This window comes from Natrix helvetica (genome assembly GCF_964273705.1).
Source record: "Natrix helvetica genome assembly, chromosome: 4".
In the NCBI taxonomy this organism is placed as follows: Eukaryota; Metazoa; Chordata; class Lepidosauria; order Squamata; family Natricidae; genus Natrix; species Natrix helvetica.
This window is the reverse complement of record NC_138550.1, coordinates 9,227,116-9,247,107: the sequence shown is the minus strand read 5'-3', so window position 1 is coordinate 9,247,107 and position 19,992 is coordinate 9,227,116. Positions and strand designations below refer to the sequence as shown.

Below are 19,992 nucleotides of genomic sequence, written 5' to 3'. Positions count from 1 at the left end.
CAATTTTCCAGAGGCAAAAGAGATGAGTAGCATATTCAACCATGCTGTCTGTTATACTTCTTCAAACAGCAACCAAAGGACCAAATTGGTAAATATTGACAGTACATGCATAGAAAAGAACTCCTTGTTTGTGTATCACCCAGGCTAAGGTATCACCAATATGGTTCCTTGGTCATGCATGCGTTGTATAATTCTCTTTTCTTTTTTCTTTTTCTCTCCCTCTCCTTCCTCCTTCTCTCTCGCTTTCTCACCTATCTTCTATCTCTTCCTTCCCTTCTCTTTTCCATACTCTCTCTCTCTCCCTCTTTCTCACCATTTTCAATCTCTCCCCTCCCTTCTCTTCCTCTGTCTTATTTTCTATTCTCCTCTTCCCTTCCCTCCTCTCTTTTCTCTTCCCTTCCCTTCTCTTCCTCCCTCTTCCTTCTCCTCTCCTCTTCCCTTCCCTCATCTCTCTTCCCTTCCTCCTTCCTCTCCTCTTACCTCCTCTCTTCTCTTCTCTTCCCTTCCTCTTTCTTATCGTCTATTATCTTCTCTTCCCTTCCCTCCTCTCTTCTTTTCCCTTCCTCTTCTCCTCTACTCTTCCCTCCCCTCCTCTCTCTTCTCCTCCCTTCTTTCTCTTCTCTTCTCTTCTTCTGTCCTCTTCCCTCCGTTCTCTTCTCTCCTGTCCTCTCCTCTCTCCTTCCCTTCCTTTCCCTTCCCTGTAAATATTGTTTTCTTATTTTTGACAGCATGGAAATTATTAATTAAGACAAGATCCAATTGGGACAGAAAACATTTCCAAGAGTATTTATATCCTTTAACCTAAGATTTTTGATGCGGTATCAATCACAATCACAGGTTTAGCAGAAGCTCTGTATTTGGGACAATATTATTAAAAAATGGGGAAAAATGGAAAGATTCCTCTAGGAATGGATTTGGCAGTTTAAGCTCAGAAGCATCTATGGTGGGATGAATTCCAGGCATAAGTGCAGCCCACTACCCTTGGTCTCCCTCCTCCCATATGTATGAGTTTCCACATACAACAATACGTAGAGTTGTTCATTTGTTTCTTATTCATTCATCAGAGCTGGTGCATATTTCATTTGTCTTGAAACGTACAATTAGATACAATCGGGGTTTTTTAAAGGCATAAAGTTCTCTGTAAATTCTTTTTAATCTTTTACAATCACCCTAGCATACGTTTTGTAGCTTTAGCCCTCTTTGTGGATTAGAAGCTTCATTTTTGGATTTTCCTAGGATAGTTTTGAGATGAAATGATATCCCTTGATCACTCGGCCCAGATAGCGATAAAGAGGAGATGAAGTCTTGTGGAAACAGCTTGGTGATGCTGTAAGCACTCTCAGCTTTTAAAAATTAACCAGTACTTGAAAGAATCCCTTTGTCATTTTATGTTTTTTTTTTTAAAAAAATCACATCTGCTCCCATTTGCTCTGGTAAATGTTCAGGTTATTATTATTTTTAATATGAGTATAAATGCATATCGCATTCTTCCTATACAGCAGCTTTATTCTTCATCAACATTTGCTTTAAATCTTCCCTCCTAGGGTTCATTATTTATCAGAATATTCATGAACTGGCAGAGACATGGTAACAAGGTCAGCCAATGTATAGGCATGGCAACTGGCTCAGCCAATGGGAACTATCTGGTGACTGAGAGCCATGCCAAACGGCTCGGAGCCTGGGCGTGGCTTAGCTATGTAGCTCTGAGTCTGAGTCTGTGCAAGAGATCTAATCTAGTCTGCTCTATGAATTGAAACTGAAACAAAAATTGTGCTCTCCTCGGCCTGTGAACCAGCTGTTGGTATTGTATATTTATTTACTTAGGTATTATATGAATGAATCCTGCTGAATCAGTTATCTGCGTGTGGTTTCTGGATGTCATTCTGACATTGTTTTTGTTAGATTGCTGCTAAAAGTGAAAGCAAATTGCATTTAGGATACACCTGTTGGGAAGGCAACTATTTTCTGTAGACTGATTTTCCCTTGGTCTCTTCCTCCTGATTGATTATTTTTTCCTTGGGTTATTACTGTGTTTGAACTGTTGTCGGAGGAGGAAAATGAGACCAACTCACAGTCTTTGGGGTTAGTAGCACAGTAGGTAAAATAAATTGTTAATTTCAGTAACTTTGAAAAATACAAGAAGAGAGTCAATGTTATTAATTCCACCAACCTTTGATCAACCTTCCCTCTGAGCAGACATTTTTAATACTTCGTGTCCTCTAGATGTGCTGACAGTTTGATTTTTGAGATGATAGAAATGAAGATGCTAGATGAATGGATGATAGAGATAGATAGATAGATAGATGATAGATAGATAGATAGATAGATAGATAGATAGATAGACAGACAGACAGACAGACAGACATGATTAGATAGATGATAGATAGATAGATAGATAGATGATAGATAGATAGATAGATAGATAGATAGATAGATAGATAGACAGACAGACAGACAGACAGACATGATTAGATAGATGATAGATAGATAGATGATAGATAGATAGATAGATAGATAGATAGATAGATAGATAAGATGGATAGATGGATAATGATAGTTGGATGGATAAATAGATAGATAGATCATTCATAGATAGATAGATAGATAGATAGATAGATAGATAGATAGATAGATAGATGAGAGAAAAATAGATGATAGCTATAGATAGATAGATAGATAGATAGATAGATAGATAGATAGATAGATAGATAGATGATAGATAGATAGATAGATGATAGAGATTATAGATGATAGAGATGATAGTTGGTAGATAGATATAGATAGATAAATAGATAGATATGAGAAAGATAGATAGATAGATAGATGATAGATAGATAGATAGATAGATATGATAGATGATAAATAAAGATGATAGATGATAGATAGAAAGAGATAGATAGATATGAGATAAAGAGATAGATAGATAGATAGATAGATAGATAGATAGATAGATAGATAGATAGATAGATAGATAGATAGATTATGAGAGGGAGGGAGAGAGGGAGGGAGAGAGGGAGATTTAGTTAATGACTCAACTTACAGATCCTATATTTTATTATTACAATCATGAAGGAAATCTCTAACTGATGGAAAGAAGAGAAATAGGGATGCCACCTGTTTGTGGAGTCCTGGGTGCTCTCTGAGCCTGGCTGTTTTCTTGCAGACGTTTCATTACCAAACTAGGTACCATCATCACTACTAGATTCCAGCACTTCTAGCACTTTTTGGAATCTAACACCTTCCAGCACAGATGATGTTACTTGGTGACCAGTGGGGGGTTTCAAACTTTTTTAGAACCTATTCTGTAGGTGTGGCCTATTTGGGGGCGTGGCTTGGCAGTCATGTGACCGGGTGGGAGTGGCCAACTTGTAAAATGTGGTGAAACTCATTTAACAATGCTTTTGCTTAGCAACCAAAATTTTGGGGTCAATTGTGATCATAAGTTCTCTTTCTTTTTCTTTCTTTCTTTCTTTTTTCTTTCTTTCTTCCTTCCTTCCTTCTTTCTTATATATCTCTCCTGCTTTCTTTCTTTCTTTCTTTCTTTCTTTCTTTCCTTTCTTTTTCTTTGTTTCTTCCATTCTTTCTTGTGTGTCTCTCTCCCTTTCTTTCCTTCTTTTCTCTTCCTTCTTTCTTTCTTGTCTCTCTCTTCCTCACTTACTTTCTCTTTCCTTCTTTCTCTTTCTTTCTCTCTCTTTGTCTCTCTCTTTTCTCTCTCTCTCCCACTTCCTTCCCTTTATTCTCTCTTACTCTTTCCCTTTCTCTCTCTCTCTCTCTCGTCCCCCCTCTCTCTCTCACACACACACATACCTTCCAGTTGGTGAAAATTTCTGTTTTGCCAGCTGGGAGGCTGACAAAGAAGCCTCGTTTTCCCTGCCGCCCGCAGCTCTCGGAGGAAGGAGGCAGGGAAGCAAGCCCCGGGCCTCATCTTTGCCTCCTTCCTCAAGAGCTGGCTTCAGGGACAGCCTCTCCTGTCACTGCACCCTTCATTTGCCTTTCACCCGGAGGTTCTGCCAGTGGGGCACCTGCCATTTCACCACCCGAGAGAAGCTCGGGAGAGACACACAAAGGGCCGCAACTCGAGGCTCCCGAGGAGGACGCCGGACACCGGAGGTGGCGGTGGTGCCCGCTGCTGCTCCTTCTGCTGCTCCCGATAATGCAGGCTTCTTGGAGAGCATTAAGTTGCAGGCGCAGTGGCACACCGATTCCAGCAGCTGCGTTTTACCTTGAAATTTGCTGTCCTGGCAACCCGAAGGGAACATTCTCCCAGCCGTGGCTCAGGCACTCCCACCCTTATCCAGGAGGGAGTGAGGATGGCTGGGACAGGCGGGAGGAAGCGTTCCGGTACTGTGCCACCAGACGAACGGGTTCCAAAAGGTACACTAAATTTCACGAACAGGTTCTAGTGTACCAGTGCGAACCGGCTGAAACCCAGCCCCGCTAGTGACCCTAACATCACTCAGTTGGGCAATGAAACGTTACCAAGCTCAGAGAGCACCAAGGACTCCGCAGTTCAACCCAGAACTATAAATATTCTCCCCTATCGACACCACTTGTTTCTTTTCTCCTTCTTTTCCTGGAACATAGTTCAGTTCCTTAATATTGTAGAGGTAGAGAGACGTTCCCTAAAAGAAAGCCAAGGGTCATATTTTTAGAATACTAATAAATTGTTACCATGGCTGACCTCTTACTTGTCTAGTGGAGTGAGTTCAGTTGTCAACTCAGTTGTTTTTATAGATTGGCCCCTGGATTTCACCTCCAGTCCAATCAAAGGTGAATGTGGAAGATCTCCAAAACAATTAACCTAATGAAGAATTCTGGAGAACTCAAAAGTTAGTGATAATTATAAACTTCCATTAGCTTAAAGCAGGGATCCTCAAACTATGAGCTGTGGGCCATTAATCCCTGAAGCCATTAATCTGGCCTGAGCACGACCACAAGGCTGCCCCACCCACATCACCCCACCCACCAGCCCCCACCTGCTGGCTGAGTGTAGGACTTACCTTCACGAGTCCCATGGGCTGGAACTGGAAGGTAAAGCCAACAGCAGAGTGCTTCTGGAGGTGGGAGAGGCCAAAAACGGGTCTGAGAGAGTGACAGTAAGGGGGGGTGGAGAAGGATAGACAGAGAGAGGAGGGAGGGAAAGAGAGAGAGAGACTTGTTGATTGTAAGCTCCTTTGGGCTGAGAAGAATTGCTGCAAAACTGAGTTTCCTGAAGTGGAACCACTAGGCTCCTAAACAACTGAAAAAAATGATCTAGTAAAAAGAAAAGTCAACCAAAAGAGCAACATGCAAACAAAAGCAAATAAAACACCCCCAGGGGCAAAACAAATTAAAGTTTAATTTGTGTGTATTGTTTAATGGACTGCTAAATTGGCCATGTCTACCTATTCACCTGCCCACCTAGCCACACCTATCCAGTCACATGTCCACCTAGCCATGCCCACCCAGCTGGTCCACCCCACCCCCCCAACAGTCTGAGGGTCTGTGAATTGACCCCCCATTTAAAAAGTTTGAGGACCCCTGGCTTAAAGGAATTACTAGTGAGTTTTGGGTCAATGTTTGGATCAATCAATTATACAGAAGGAGTTGGTAACATTTTGTAAAAACACGTCAAGAAACTTCTGTTTTTTAAAATAATTAACATAAACTTTATTTACACAGTACCTGGATAATTTAGTTCTATAATATAGCTCCTACTAGTCTACTGATAAAATTCCTTCAGTGCAGATTTGCCTATGCCTTTATTTTTTTCTGCTGCAATACATCTATTATTGCTACATCTTGGAAATTAAAAACAGTTTGCATGTGCCACACCTTGCCTATCTCAAAATTATTATGAAAGGAAAGAAAATTAGTTTTTAGCATTATGCTGTCCCCTTCCTCCTAATTTTCCCTCTAGAAGCTGCCATGCGCCTTGAAAGAGGCATTAAAAAATAAAAGAATAATTCTAGCGATCAGCAATTAGACTTCTCATTTGGCATGAAACTTCAGCTTCCAGCTATTGTATATAAGTTATGACTCCGCATTCTGTGTCACCCTGCTGGGTTCTCTAAAACTTTTTAAAATAATACGATACCACAAAATTACACTTGTATGGAAAATTCAATCTATTCTCACTATTGGGAGAGATAGAAGAGGACTGGAAAAAATAATCAGATTGCTTTAATGTTTGAAGCAATCTTTTTCCTTGGTGTCACTGAGATGCACCAGACTTCATTTGACCGAGGGAACGTTATGCCTCAGCTAAGATGGGAGGCCTTGAAGTATAAAGGAAGAAGACTGCAACCAAATTGAACACAGTAAGGAACAATTATTTCGATTTAGCGTGTGGTGATGTAACATCAGCTGGGAGAATACATTGCTAATGCAGAGAGGTAGCTTGGCTGCCTAAGACTGCTAGCTCTGTTTGGTTCATTCTTGCATGCTTTCCAAGGTGCGACAGAGAGAGCAAGCTACCTCCACACCAGAAAGAAAGATGAGTGGCTTTCCTACAGTGTCATCTGGGGCCATAGGATCATGGGGGTTAGCATATTTAACATACTTAGCATCAGAAGGGGTATTCAGCAGGTTCTGACCAGTTTTGGAGAACCAGTAGCGGAAATTTTGTGTAGTTCGGAGAACGGATAAATACCACCTCTGGCTGGCCCCGCCCCCATCTATTCTCTGCCTCTCGAGTCTCAGCTGATCGGGAGGGAATGGGGATTTTGCAGTATCCTTCCTCTGGAGTGGGAAGGGAATGGAGATTTTACAGTATCCACCCACCAAGCCATGTCCCCAGAACTGGTAGTAAAAAATATTTGAATCCCACCACTGCTTAGGATGCTGGGTTGGAAGTTAGCAAGCTCACGTTTGAGACCCAAGTGCTGCTGTGGGACAGGTTGAGCTCCCACACATGTGCTTTTGGCACACGACAACAAAAAGGTTAGCCATTCCTGATCTAGGGAGTTTTGAGGAACATCTACTAAACCAGTGAATTTTGGGGAGACTGAGACAAGTGAATTTTGGGGGGGACTGAGACAAGTGAATTTTGGGACTGAGACAAATTAATAGATCCAGCCACTTCAGAGTGATACATAGCAGAACCCAAAGTCAACAATAACAATCAGTTTTGCTCCAAAATGTCACCGGGGGAAATTCAAAAGCATCCATCAAGTGCCTGGAGAATAATGCAGAAAGAAAGAAAGAAAGAAAGAAAGAAAGAAAGAAAGAGAGAAAGAGAGAAAGAGAGAAAGAGAGAAAGAGAGAAGGAAGGAAGGGAAAGAGAGAAAGAGAGAAGGAAGGAAGGGAAAGAGAAAGAAAGTGAGAAAGAAAAAGAAAGGAAGGAAGGAAGAAAGGAGGAAAGAAAGAAAGAAAGAAAGAAAGAAAGAAAGAAAGAAAGAAAGAAAGAAAGAGCCATCACCTTTTTCATAGAGAAAGAAAACATCTGAGAAATTGCATTGCAAGGCACATTTAAGGACAGCATAAATGTCAACAATTTATTCCAGGAAGTGAGAAACGAGTCATCTGGTGCCATATGTGAAGAGTTTAAAATTTAAATACATGACTACTGCAGTTGCTTGATTAATCAGCTGAAGAGCTAAAGGAATTGCCCTTCCTGGGTGTGAAAAGTGGGAGAGAGTGGAAGCTAAATATTAATGTGGGATATGATCATTACGACAAGGTTACTCTGCAGAGTATGTATCTTAGGGGAGACCCTAAGACTGGCTGGGATTCTCTTCAGGTGGCTTCATGATTGGCAAACAATAAAACCAATTAACTTTGGGGAAAATCAGATACTAATCAATTTCTCATCAAAGCAGCCGGAGGGGGCAAAGTTATGGCACCTACAAGTTTCAAAAGAGTCATTAAGTGCCAGCTTTAGGAGTGGTGCAGTGGCCTGGAGCTGGAGCTCTCGCCTCACAATCAGGAGGCCGAGGGTTCGATCCTAGGTAGAGGCAGGTATTTCTCTCTCTGGGCACAATGAGAATTTATCTGGGAAGGAGTGCATTCCAGTCAAGCAAGGGACAACTCACTTCAGATGCTTCTGTTAAAAAAGCCCTCTTCTCTAATAATTCCCAGAATGTATGCTTTATGGCAGGGGTGTCCAAACTTGGGAACTTTAAGACTTGTGGACTTCAACTCCCAGAATCCCCCAGCCAGCTATGCTGGGAGTTGAAGTCCACAAGTCTTAAAGTTCCCAAGTTTGGACACCCCTGCTTTATGGGGATGATAGCAAGCTTTAATTTAACGAGATTGATATCAGGCTCCAAAACCGGAGAATGACAAGTTGTAACTCTTCCAAGCAGATTTCTTTATTGTTCCTCACCTAAAGACAGCATCCTGCCAAACTAAAGCAAAGTAAAGAATATTCTCAGGGAACTATTAGGGAGGAGCCATCCTCACCCTCTTTCTCTCACACAAACTATCTAAACGGAGTTGTCTTTTGCTCCTCCGGAATGCGCCCCTTCCCTTTTTGGGGAATCCAGACAACATTCCATCACATATATTATCTCAGCTTCCTTGTGAATTCTATTACAGTATTTACTGGTAACCTCCCAACCAAGTATTAACCACGTCCAACTCTGTCCAACTTCTGAGCCCGGGTAACTTCATCAGATCCTCCTAACTTCTCAGACAAATCTCAAAAAAACCTCTGCGTGATTTCTAGATTTCAGTAAACAAATTTCAATGTACGTGATTTCTAGATTGATTGAAGAAAGATTGTGGTGGAAGGAGCAATGATTTGTTTTCTCATCAGCAACGTATCAAGGAACAGGTGTCTACAAAGCCGAGGTGGTACAGTGGTTAGAGTGCAGTACTGCAGGCTACATCTGCTGACTGCCAACTGACTGCAATTTGGCAGTTCGAATCTGACCAGGCTCCAGGTTGACTCAGTCTTCTATCCTTCTGAGGTTGGTTAAATGAGAATCTAGATTGTTGGGGGCAAGAGGCTGACTCTGTAAACCGCTTAGAGAAGGCTGTAAAGCACTGTGAAGCGGTATATAAGTCTAAGTGCTATTGCTATTGCTACCTGCCTTAACCAGGGCTGCTGGGTTTTTTTAAAAAAAAAACCTATTGTCTTCTTTATTTCTCTCCTTACCAGGTTGCGATTTAATCCCAGTAGAATATCTACGATGGGGTGACCCAGAGCCTATCGCTGCGGTGGTTTTCGCCTGCTTGGGTCTTCTGGCGACTTTATTCGTCACTGCCGTATTCATCATGTACCGTGACACGCCGGTGGTCAAATCCTCCAGCCGTGAGCTCTGCTACATCATCTTGGCTGGCATCTTTTTGGGTTACCTGTGCACCTTCTGCTTGATCGCCAAGCCCCAGCAGATCTACTGTTACCTTCAGAGGATCGGCATTGGTCTCTCGCCAGCTATGAGCTACTCCGCTCTCGTGACGAAGACCAACCGCATCGCCCGGATTCTGGCAGGCAGCAAGAAGAAAATCTGTACCAAGAAGCCGCGATTCATGAGCGCTTGTGCCCAGCTGGTCATAGCTTTCATCCTGATCTGCGTTCAGCTTGGCATCATCGTCGCCCTCTTCATTATGGAACCCCCAGATATCAAGCACCACTACCCAAGTATCCGAGAGGTGTACCTGATATGCAACACCACCAACCTGGGGGTTGTGACCCCGCTGGGATACAATGGTTTGCTCATCTTAAGCTGCACCTTTTACGCGTTCAAGACCAGAAATGTCCCTGCGAATTTCAACGAGGCCAAATATATCGCCTTCACCATGTATACCACCTGTATCATTTGGCTGGCCTTTGTGCCCATTTATTTCGGGAGCAACTATAAGATTATCACCATGTGCTTTTCGGTAAGCCTGAGTGCCACCGTGGCCCTCGGTTGCATGTTCGTACCAAAGGTGTACATCATCCTCGCCAAGCCGGAGAGGAACGTACGCAGCGCATTCACCACCTCGACTGTGGTCCGCATGCACGTGGGCGACGGGAAGCCTTCTTCTGCGGCCAGCCGTTCGAGCAGTTTGATCAACCTGTGGAAGCGAAGGGGATCTTCTGGAGAAACTTTAAGGTAATCCTTGATTTAGTGGGTATTTTTCCGGGCTAGATGGGCGGAGAGAAACATGCTGATCTTAAACACTATTGCTTCTACGATGCCGTATATTTCACAGGTGTTTATTTAGAACAATTGGGCGTTCTTCAAGATTCAGGAAACATCTTTCCACTGGGTTTTGTTTTGTACCTTTTCTGCAACACATAAAGTATTTAAGCATTTCGTATTCTGAATTTGTGATAACATTATTTTACCTGGCTAGATTCAGGTTATCATCTTCGGCTAATACTCTCCGGATTTCCTGGCATAACAGCATTCTCTATATTTTTTTATCCTTTTGCCACTGTAAGCTGTCCGGAGTTACCCTGTGGTAAGATGGGTGTCTAATAAACTTTGCATATAATTAAATAAATTCTGCATTTTAGGAATATTCGGAGGATACTAATTGGAGGAAACTGCCCTAAATATAGTCTTCTGGTTTTCCTTTTCTTCCCTATTCTTCCTTCCCACTTTTCTGTTTTTCACAAGCTTTCTTCTTTCTCCATAGAAGGGACGCAACTTATCCTACAACAGATCATAGCCCATGATGGATCTTGACCTGCTTCTTGGGAAAAAATGGTGTGGTATTGGTTAAATTAAATAATGCAATATATGCAGACTCTCATTTTTCAAGTATTAACAGATCATTTCTTCAAACTGATCATCAGAGTTGGTGTGTACCTTTTCCTTGTGTTGTGGTAATTGCTTCCTATTCCCAGCCATACTTCATATACAGGTAGTCCTCGACTTACAATAGTACATTTAGTGACCGATTGAATAGAGTAGAGTAGAGTAGAGTAGAGTAGAGTAGAATTGAATCGAATTCTTTATTGGCCAAGTATGATTGGGCCAAAGGGATTTGTCTTTGGTGCAGATGCTCTCAATGTACATAAAAAGACATTCATCAAGAATCATAAGGTACAATACTTAATGATAGCCATGGCATACAAATAAGCAATTAGGAAACAATCAATATCTATATAAATCGTAAGGATACCATCAACAACGTTACAATCCTGCAGTCATAAGTGGGAGGAGATGAGTGATAGGAACAATGAGAAAACTAATAGTCATAGTAATGCAGCCTTAGTGAATGGTTTGAGAGTGGTGAGGGAATTATTTGTTTAGCAGAGTGATGGCGTTCAGGAAAAAAACTGTCCTTGTGTCTAGTTGTTCTGGTGTGCAGTGCCCTATAGCGTCGTTTTGAGGGTAGGAGTTGAAACAATTTATGTCCAGGATGTGAGGGGTCTGTAGATATTTTCCCAGCCCTCTTTTTGACTTGTGCAATATACAAGGTCCTCAATGGAAGGCAGGTTGGCAGCCATTGTTTTTTCTGGAGTTACAATGGCACTGAAAAAAGTGACTTATGACCATTTTTCACACTTGCGACCATTGCAGCATCTCCTTGGTCACAGGATTGAAATTCAGATGCTTGCCAGGTGACTCATATTTATGACGGTTGCATGTTGATCCCCTTTTGTGACCTTCTGACAAGCCAAGACAATGGGGAAGCCGGATTCCCTTCACAATCGTGTTACTAACTTAACAACTGCAGTGATTCACTTAACAACTGTACCAAGAAAGGTCATAAAATGAGACAAAACCCACTGCACCAATGTCTCACTTAGCAATGGAAATTTTGGGCTCAATTGTGGTCAGAAGTCGAAGTCTACCTGTCTACCATGCCAGGGTTATAATTCAATAGGGGGGGAAAATCCTTTCATACATACAACTTTAGATGTAGAGGGTTCTAGGCAAGGTGGATAAAAATCAATATCTTTTTAAAAAGATATTAAAAAATGGATTTTTAAATTTTAAATTGGATTTTTTTAAAAATCAAATTTATTTTAATAAAATATTTTGGGAGTAAAGGTAGTTTTCTATATAAGATACATTCATAATTTAGTTTATTCAGCATGAAAGGGAGCTTGGTTATGTAGCGTGAGGCTGCATATTCTGCAATATTGACATTTTTGGTAAAACTCATTCAATGAATCCAAGCTCTGCCAGTGGAGAGAACAGGCACCCCATTGCTGCATTCACACAATTTCCCAGTAACCGTGAGATAAATCATAAAACAAAGTTCAGGAATATTCCTTCATCCCATCGTTTTGCAAATCTTAGGTACACCACAAATTTTATGATTGTTTGAAGAGAAATGCATCTGTATCGCCAGGCTCTAAGGAGGAAGGCCAAGCAGTAAAAATGAAAGTGAAACCTTCTAAGCAGCTTATAATATTAAAGAGCACCTGTCATTTCAGAGCCATCACGGCAGCGCCTGTTAGCGGCAGGGGTGGGTTCCCAGCAGGCACTACTCCTGGTTCGCTCATGTGTGCACTGCGCGTGCATGCGCAGTGCAAGTAAAATTGTTCTGCGCATGCGGAGAACTGAAAAGCTGGGGAACCGGCTCGGGGGCATGGCAGGCCTGGGTCGCTGCCAGTTCCAGCGACCCAAGCCGCCGAACCAGTAGGACCCCACCACTGGTTAGCGGGGATCCACTCACCTACTGCCTGCCACGTCCCTCACCTTGTTGTGTCACTGCCGCATCATCAGCCATCCCGTTAAAGTGAATGGGACTGTTGGCGAGTCAACAGCGAGTCAGAGGAGGAGCCGTTGTGGGACAGAGATGACAGTTGTTCTTTCAAAATTATGACTTAAATTGAGTTGATTGAAATAAAGCCCTTTTACTACTGATTTAAATCATGATCCACCCTGATCTAGGTGCAGATAAGATGAGTCTTTGTGAGCAAAAAGCTTACCACGTAAAAGTGTGAAAAAATGTAGAATGCAATAGCTTTTGTACGATCACTATATACATTGTTGTTGTCAGTTGAGAAGTCATGTCCGACCTATCATGACCCCATGGACAACGTTCCTCCAGGCCTTCCTGTCCTCTACCATCCTCTGGAGTCCATTTAAGCTCACGCCTACTGCTTCGGTGACTCCATCCAGCCACCTCATTCTCTGTCGTCCCCTTCTTCTTTTGCCCTCCATCGTTCCCAGCATGAGGCTCTTCTCCAGGGAGTCCTTCCTTCTCATTAGGTGGCCAAAGTACCTGAGTTTCATCTTTGGGATCTGGCCTTCTAAAGAGCAGTCAGGGTTGATCTCCTCTAGGACTGACCGGTTGGATCACCTTGCAGTCGAAGGGACTCGCAAAAGTCTTCATACTCAAGTCTTTACATACCAACACACATATACACTTTGAGGACCTGTTGAGTCAGCTGCATGTATGCCAGAAAAAGAGAGGAAAAAATGAGCTTGGACACAACAAGAGATGAAGATTGCTTCTCCTTTCCTCTCTGAAGCTATTAATCCCAAATTTGTTTCTCTCCACTGATTGTCAAACTCACCGTGGTCTTTACTGTACATCTCAGCACAGCACAGTGAAGAGATAACATAATTGCTTCGTAACTAGAAATTAATCATTTTCCTGTTATCGTAGAGACAGCAGCCAGACTGGGTATGCTCCGTCCATTAACCGATCCGACTTAGTCTACACTTATGATGTCCTCAGGCCCTTGTGGCTCCTCCCCAGTTTCAGACTCAGTCCAACCTGGACTGGCTGTGAGAATTGATCTCTCCTCCAAATTATTTAATTATATCTTTAATTGGTGAATTTTTCCAAAACTTTTTTTTGTTCCTTTAAATTGGTTCCTTAAATAATCCTTTATTCTTCAAATTGAAGGGAAATTTGAAACTGATCTCTGGCTGCCTCTCCTCAGCCGTCTGATTGCCTGCAGCCATGAGTTCGCTCAGGAAGCCTGCCTTGCAATCAGATCGGCCAGCTCACGAGCTACGGCTCCACAGCTGTTTCCCCGCGGTGCTCGATTCTGGGCATTCGGAGGGATGTGCGACTGGCCGTTTCATGCACAGTGGTTCCAGGTGAGTCCGGTGGCCATTCTGCAGATCGCCTGGCCACACTTACTATCGACGGCCATTTTGTCGGTTGGAAAAGCCCATGAAGATAGTGCTGGCCATTTTGAGGCTTGGAAAAGCCTCGGAGAAAAAAAGTCAGCCATTTTGGATGCTTTCAAAAAGCCGCGACTCTACAGCAGCTGTTTGGAGTGCCCAGCAACGCAGGATCACCCCAGGTGCGCCTGGCCAGCAAACGGGTGAGACCATTGCCTATCTTATTGGGGTGTTGATTTATGTTTGGGGAAATGGCTGATCCAGCTATGGATACGAATGCAGGAATAGAGGAAGCAGGACCATCAGGGGCAAAGAGCAGCAGGAAGAGGCAAGCCAAAGAGGCCCCTTCCTCAGGAGTAAAGCCCAAGGTCTCTAAAGTGACTACCAGGGCAGAAGTGCGCAGGCAGAAGGCCCTTGAGAAAGAAGGGCCCAAAAACAACAACATAGTCTAACTGCCCAGCCCAGGGTCAGTGGTCCCTCAAAGAGAGCCAAAACAGCATAAATTGGCTAGAATTGCTGGCAGTTCGCATCGCCCTCAGACACTTCCACCACAAAGTTCAGGCCCGACACATATTAGTCCTCACAGACAATACCACGATCAAGGCACACATAAACAGACAGGGGGGGGGACTCATTCCTAGTCCCTGATGCAGCAGTCCAACCTGTTGTGCCAATGGGCGGAATCTCACCTGTCATCTCTCAGGGCAGAACACATCTCAGGGGTCTCCAATGTCCAAGCAGGCTGGCTGAGCCGGACAACAATAGATCAGGCGGAGTGGAGCATCCATCCGAACCTCTTCCATCGACTGACACTACGGTTCAGCATCCCAGTCCTAGACCTGTTCGCGACGGCAGACAACAACCAGGTACCCAGGTATTACTCAAGGTTCATGGACCCCATGGCAGAAGGAGTAGACTCTCTCAGATGCCAGTGGCCAGGGTTCTCCTGTACGCATTTCCTCCCCTTCCCCTCATTCAGAGGGTAATTCAAAAAATGCTGGAGCAGGAGGCAGAATTCGGCGCTAGTCGAATTGGCCACGCCAGCCTTGGTATGCCGACCTAATGACTGTCAATCTCCACCCCATGGCACATCCCTCTCCTGTCTCTACACCAAGGGTCAGTTTGTCATCCCGACCCCCAGTGGCTGCAATTAACCACATGGCGATTGAGCAGCAAGCCTTAACAGCCGATAACATCTCCCTCAATGTCATTGCTACCGTTCAGGCATCACGCAGAAGCTCTACTAACCGCATTTATGATGCCACATGCCGTACTTTTACTCTGTGGTGTTCGAACCAGATTGTTGACCCACTTAGGGCATCCATTCTGCAGATGTTGGACTTCCTGCAGAGGAGGCTTGATCAGGGACTTACCCCTAACATGCTACGCCAACAGGTCGCCGCTCTGGCCTCTGTTCTGGATAGCCTGGCATCCGAACATCTACCTTCTCACCCCTTGATCCGGAGATTTCTCCATGGAGCGTCCAACCGGCGTCCCCCTGCCATACATAGATATCCGACTTGGGACTTACCTCGTGTCCTAGAGGCTTTGACTTATGCACCCTTTGATCCTATGAGATCCACTTCTTTGAAACTGCTGTCCTTCAGAATGCTGTTTTTGGTGGCTGTAACCTCAGCCAGACGTATTTCTGATTTGGCTGCTCTTTCAGTCAGGCATGACTTGTGCGTGTTCCATCCAGACCGAGTTGTCTTAAGACTGGACCCGACATTCATACCAAAGGTCAATAGCTGTTTCCACCGAGGTCAGGGGTTGACCTTACCTGATTTCTGTCCATCTCCCCGTCATGAGAGGGAGTGCAAGTGGCACACTCTTGACGTACGTCGTGTCCTCAAGATCTACATCGACCGCACCGCCTCGTTCCGCCACTTTGAAGCTTTCTTCATCTCCTTTTGCCAGGCCTCCTTGGGTACCAAGGCTTCATCGTCTAGTCTGGGGCGTTGGATAAGAACCTGTATTAAACTGTCTTATGAACTTCAATCCATACAGGTCCCTGCAAACATTGCAGCTCACTCTACATGCAGCATTGTGACATCTGCGGCTTCGTCCACTCAAGCCACCTTGGAAGAAGTTTGCCAGGTGGCCACCTGGGCGTTTCCCAGAGTCTTCATACATCATTACAAGTTGGACAAGTATGTGTCGGCTGACGCGGCCTTTGGGCGCAGGGTGCTGCAACAAGTGCTTGTGCCCTAACGGACCTGTTTTACAATTTCCCACCTTAGTGGACAGCCCAGTCTTTGGTACGTCCCAATCTTGCTGCTGTCTCTATGATAACAGGAAAATGGGCGTTGGGCCTTACCTGATACGCTCATTTTCTTTTAGAGTAGAGACAGCAGCCAGGCCCGCCCTGTATGGGTCACACGAGGGGATTCCTTATGCGGAGGAGAGAGAGAGAGTGATACAGTGACTATGGACTTTCACTTTTTGCTCACAATTCTCACTTGAGTCTACAGTTTTCCTTCATCTGAAACTGGGGAGGAGCCACAAGGGCCTGATGACATCATAAGTGTAGACTCAGTCCGATTGGTTAATGGACGGAGGATACCCAGTCTGGCTGCTGTCTCTACGCTACCAGAAAATGAGCGTATCAGGTAAGGACCAACGCCCATTCACCATTCAGTAGATAAGATCATTAGCTGCTGTTTTTGGAATTTCCATGAGTGTTTTCCAAGCCATTAAATTACTATAAATTTTACTCTTGGTCTGTCATTCCTGCCTACTCTTGGCTTTCCCTTCTCGCCTGCCGTTACTTATCCTTCTAATTTATCCGCAGCTGTACTTTAAGTATCCCTGTGATGCAATTGCTTCCTGTGGCCTCGCAGTTTCCAATGCTTGTTATTCGTCACCTTCCTGTCAAGGTCTGAAGTTAATTCTTTGGTGGCCTCCTTATTCCTAATTAAAGAGATGCAAGAATAATAAAGAATGAAGGCAAGCCAAGAAGGCGGCGGCAGCGCTAGCTTGGATGGGGTGACCTTTGTTAATGAAGCAAAGAGCATTAAGACAAAAGCAGTGTTGAGTTTTGAAAGGGTCTGTTGTGTCAAAGGAGTCATTAGCCAGCAAGAGACACATGATAATCCCCATTCAGGGGAGGCTTTCAGAAGCAATTGTTCCCTATTCCAACCATAGAACATAGCCATTCTATTATCTGAAGCACTCCATGGTTTACATCTGCTTAGCTTCTGCAGTCATAGTAAAATACACACCGCTTCAGAGGGAGGAAAAGCAACCATGGGACAAAGTAACCAGCCGAATAGGTAGTTCAGTGGCTAAGACGCTGAGCTTGTCGATCAGAAAGGTCGGCAGTTCAGCGGTTCGATCCCTAATGCCACATAGCAGAGTGAGCTCCTGTTACTTGTCCTAGCTTCTGCCAACCTAGCGGTCCGAAAGCATGCAAAAATGCAAGTAGAAGAGTAGGAACCACCTTTGGTGGGAAGGGAACAGCGTTCCATGCGCCTTCGGCGTTTAGTCATGCTGGCCACATGACCATGGAGACGTCTTCGGACAGCGCTGGCTCTTCAGCTTTGAAACAGAGATGAGCACTGCCCCCTAGAGTCAGGAACGACTAGCACATATGTACAAGGGGAATCTTTAAGGAAAGAAAAATTGTTGTGGAAAAAAAAACATGTATTGTACCTCAGTCCCAACTGATTTGAAGGGAATGCACCTTCATCAGAGGAATGGTATGAATCAGCTAGCTTTGATTTATTTTCATTTTTTTTTAATCATACCAATTTTCCGCTTATTTTTCACAGCTTCATGAAGAGCCAGACGTTCTTTAAATCTAGTCAGATGAAAGCAGAGGGCAGACCTGAAGGGTTACTTGGTCGTGTTAGAATTTTCAGATTCTCTGTTGGCCCCAGAGAAGTACCGTATTTTTCAGAGTATAAGACACACCTTTTTCCCTCAAAAAAGAGGCTGAAAATCTGGGTGCGCCTTATATGCTGAATATAGTATTTTTTGTCTCCCAAAACCCCGTCCCTTCACCATAATGGCTGTGCATAGCTTGTAGGAGGCTTTCAGAGTGCTCCTGGGGGCTGGGGAGGGCAGAAATGAGCAAAAAACAGACCATTTTTTGCTCAATTTTGTCCCCACCCCCCAGCCGCCTCCTAAATGCTATTCATGCCCTTTTTTTGAAAAAAAAATGGGCCTGTTTTCACGAAAAACAGGCCGTTTTGGGGAGGTTTGCAGAATGCAAAAACTTTTTTTTAAATTTGCCTCTTCAAAACCTTGCTGCGTCTTATACTTTGAAAAATACGGTAGTAGAATAACATGTCTCTGAAGAGTGAACGAAGTCTGCAAATATACCATAGGTGTGTGATCTCTCCAAGGTCCTGAAATCTCCCACTCTGGCAGAGCTCCGGATCTTTTCACATTAATTCCACTTTATGAACGCTCAGTCTGTTACTTGCTTTTTAGGAATCTCCACGGTGCAGTTTGAAGGAAAAGAGGAATGTGGTCACAGAGGGCACAGCCAAGTACAAAGGGTACTTTTGTGTCAGGAGTGACAGAGAAACAGAGAGCACGGGATCGCTCCCTGTAGGTTTATACAGATTACAGTTTAACAAAGTTGGAAGGGACCTTGTAGGTCATCTAGTCCAAACACCCACCCAAGCGGGAGACCCTACACTATTTCTGACAAATGGCAGTCCAATCTCTTCTTGAAAGCCTCCAGTGATGAAGCCCCCACAACGTCCGGAGGCAACTTCTGTTCCATTGGTTTTGATTGTTCTCACTGTCAGAAAGTTTCTCCTTATTTCTAGGTTGAATCTCTCCTTGGTCAGTTTCCAACCATTATTCCTTGTCTGGCCTTCAGGTGCTTTGGAAAATAGCTTGACCTCTTCCTCTCTGTGGCAGCCCCTCAAATATTGGAAGACTGCTCTCGTGTCTCCCCTGGTCCTTCTCTTCACTAGACTAGCCATGCCCAGTTCCTGCAACCGTTCTTCATATGTTTTAGTCTCCAGTCCCCTAATCATCCTGGTTGCTCTTCTCTGCACTCTTTCTAGTATCTCAACCTCTTTTTTACAGTGTGGTGACCAAAATTGGATGCAGTACTCTAGGTGTGGCCTTACTAGGGCTTTATATAGGCTTGTATATAAACTTTATATAGACTTAAACAAAGCTATAGTGTAAAATCCCAGAGAATAGTGACTCAAATAGAATCCATCCCAAATTGGTCATTCAGCTACAGCAGCAGTTCCATTAGCTCAAAAAAAAATATGTCCATTTTGCATTGCAAAACAGAAATAAATAACCTGAAAACCAAGGCTGCTTTAAAGTCGGAGGCCAAAATAGATGGTACGGCAGTAATATCACTGAATAGTATAAGAAAACTGTTTTTTTAGCAATCATTTAAATTTCCCAAAATCTAACAAAAAAAAGATCTTGTGTCTTAGCCTCCTTGCCCTGCTGAAATTAATGGTGTGAAGCCTATTGCCCAAATAGTGTATATAGTCTCGAGTCTTTTTTCGATGGCCTATCGAGCCTCAAGTTTGAACCGTTGACCTCATTAGTACAATTTTCTGCTTTAAAAAAAGAAACACAATTTAATGCATCTATTTTACCGCACCCACAGCATGTAGTAGACCATATATTCAATACAATAGCAGAGTTGGAAGGGACCTTGGAGGTCTTCTAGTCCAACCCCCTGCCTAGGCAGGAAACCGTATACCATTCCAGACAAATGGCTATCCAACATCTTCTTAAAGACTTCCAGTGTTGGGGCATTCACAACTTCTGGAGGCAACTTCTGTTCCACTGATTAATTGTTCTCACAGTCAGGGATTTTCTCCTTAGTTCTAGGTTGCTTCTCTCCTTGATTAGTTTCCACCCATTGCTTCTTGTTCTACCCTCAGGTGCCTTGGAGAATAGTTTGACTCCCTCTTCTTTGGGGCAACCCCTGAGATATTGGAACTCTTCTAACATGTGTCACATTTCTCATTCATTTTATTAAAAGCCAAACAAATGGAGAATGGAAATTGCCCTTAGATGATGGCTAACCTTTTTGTCATCAGGTGCCGAAAGA

General features: G+C 43.7%; 1 protein-coding gene across 1 annotated transcript in view; it reads left to right on the top strand.

Moving 5' to 3' along the window:
• GRM5 (glutamate metabotropic receptor 5) overlaps positions 1-19,992 on the top strand; it is a gene marked incomplete at both ends in the record, with an annotated part of 241,386 nt that overhangs the window by 188,589 nt on the left and 32,805 nt on the right. Inside the window, 1 exon segment of the mRNA XM_081952370.1 lies at positions 9,083-10,022. Coding sequence (XP_081808496.1) covers positions 9,083-10,022 — 940 coding nt within the window.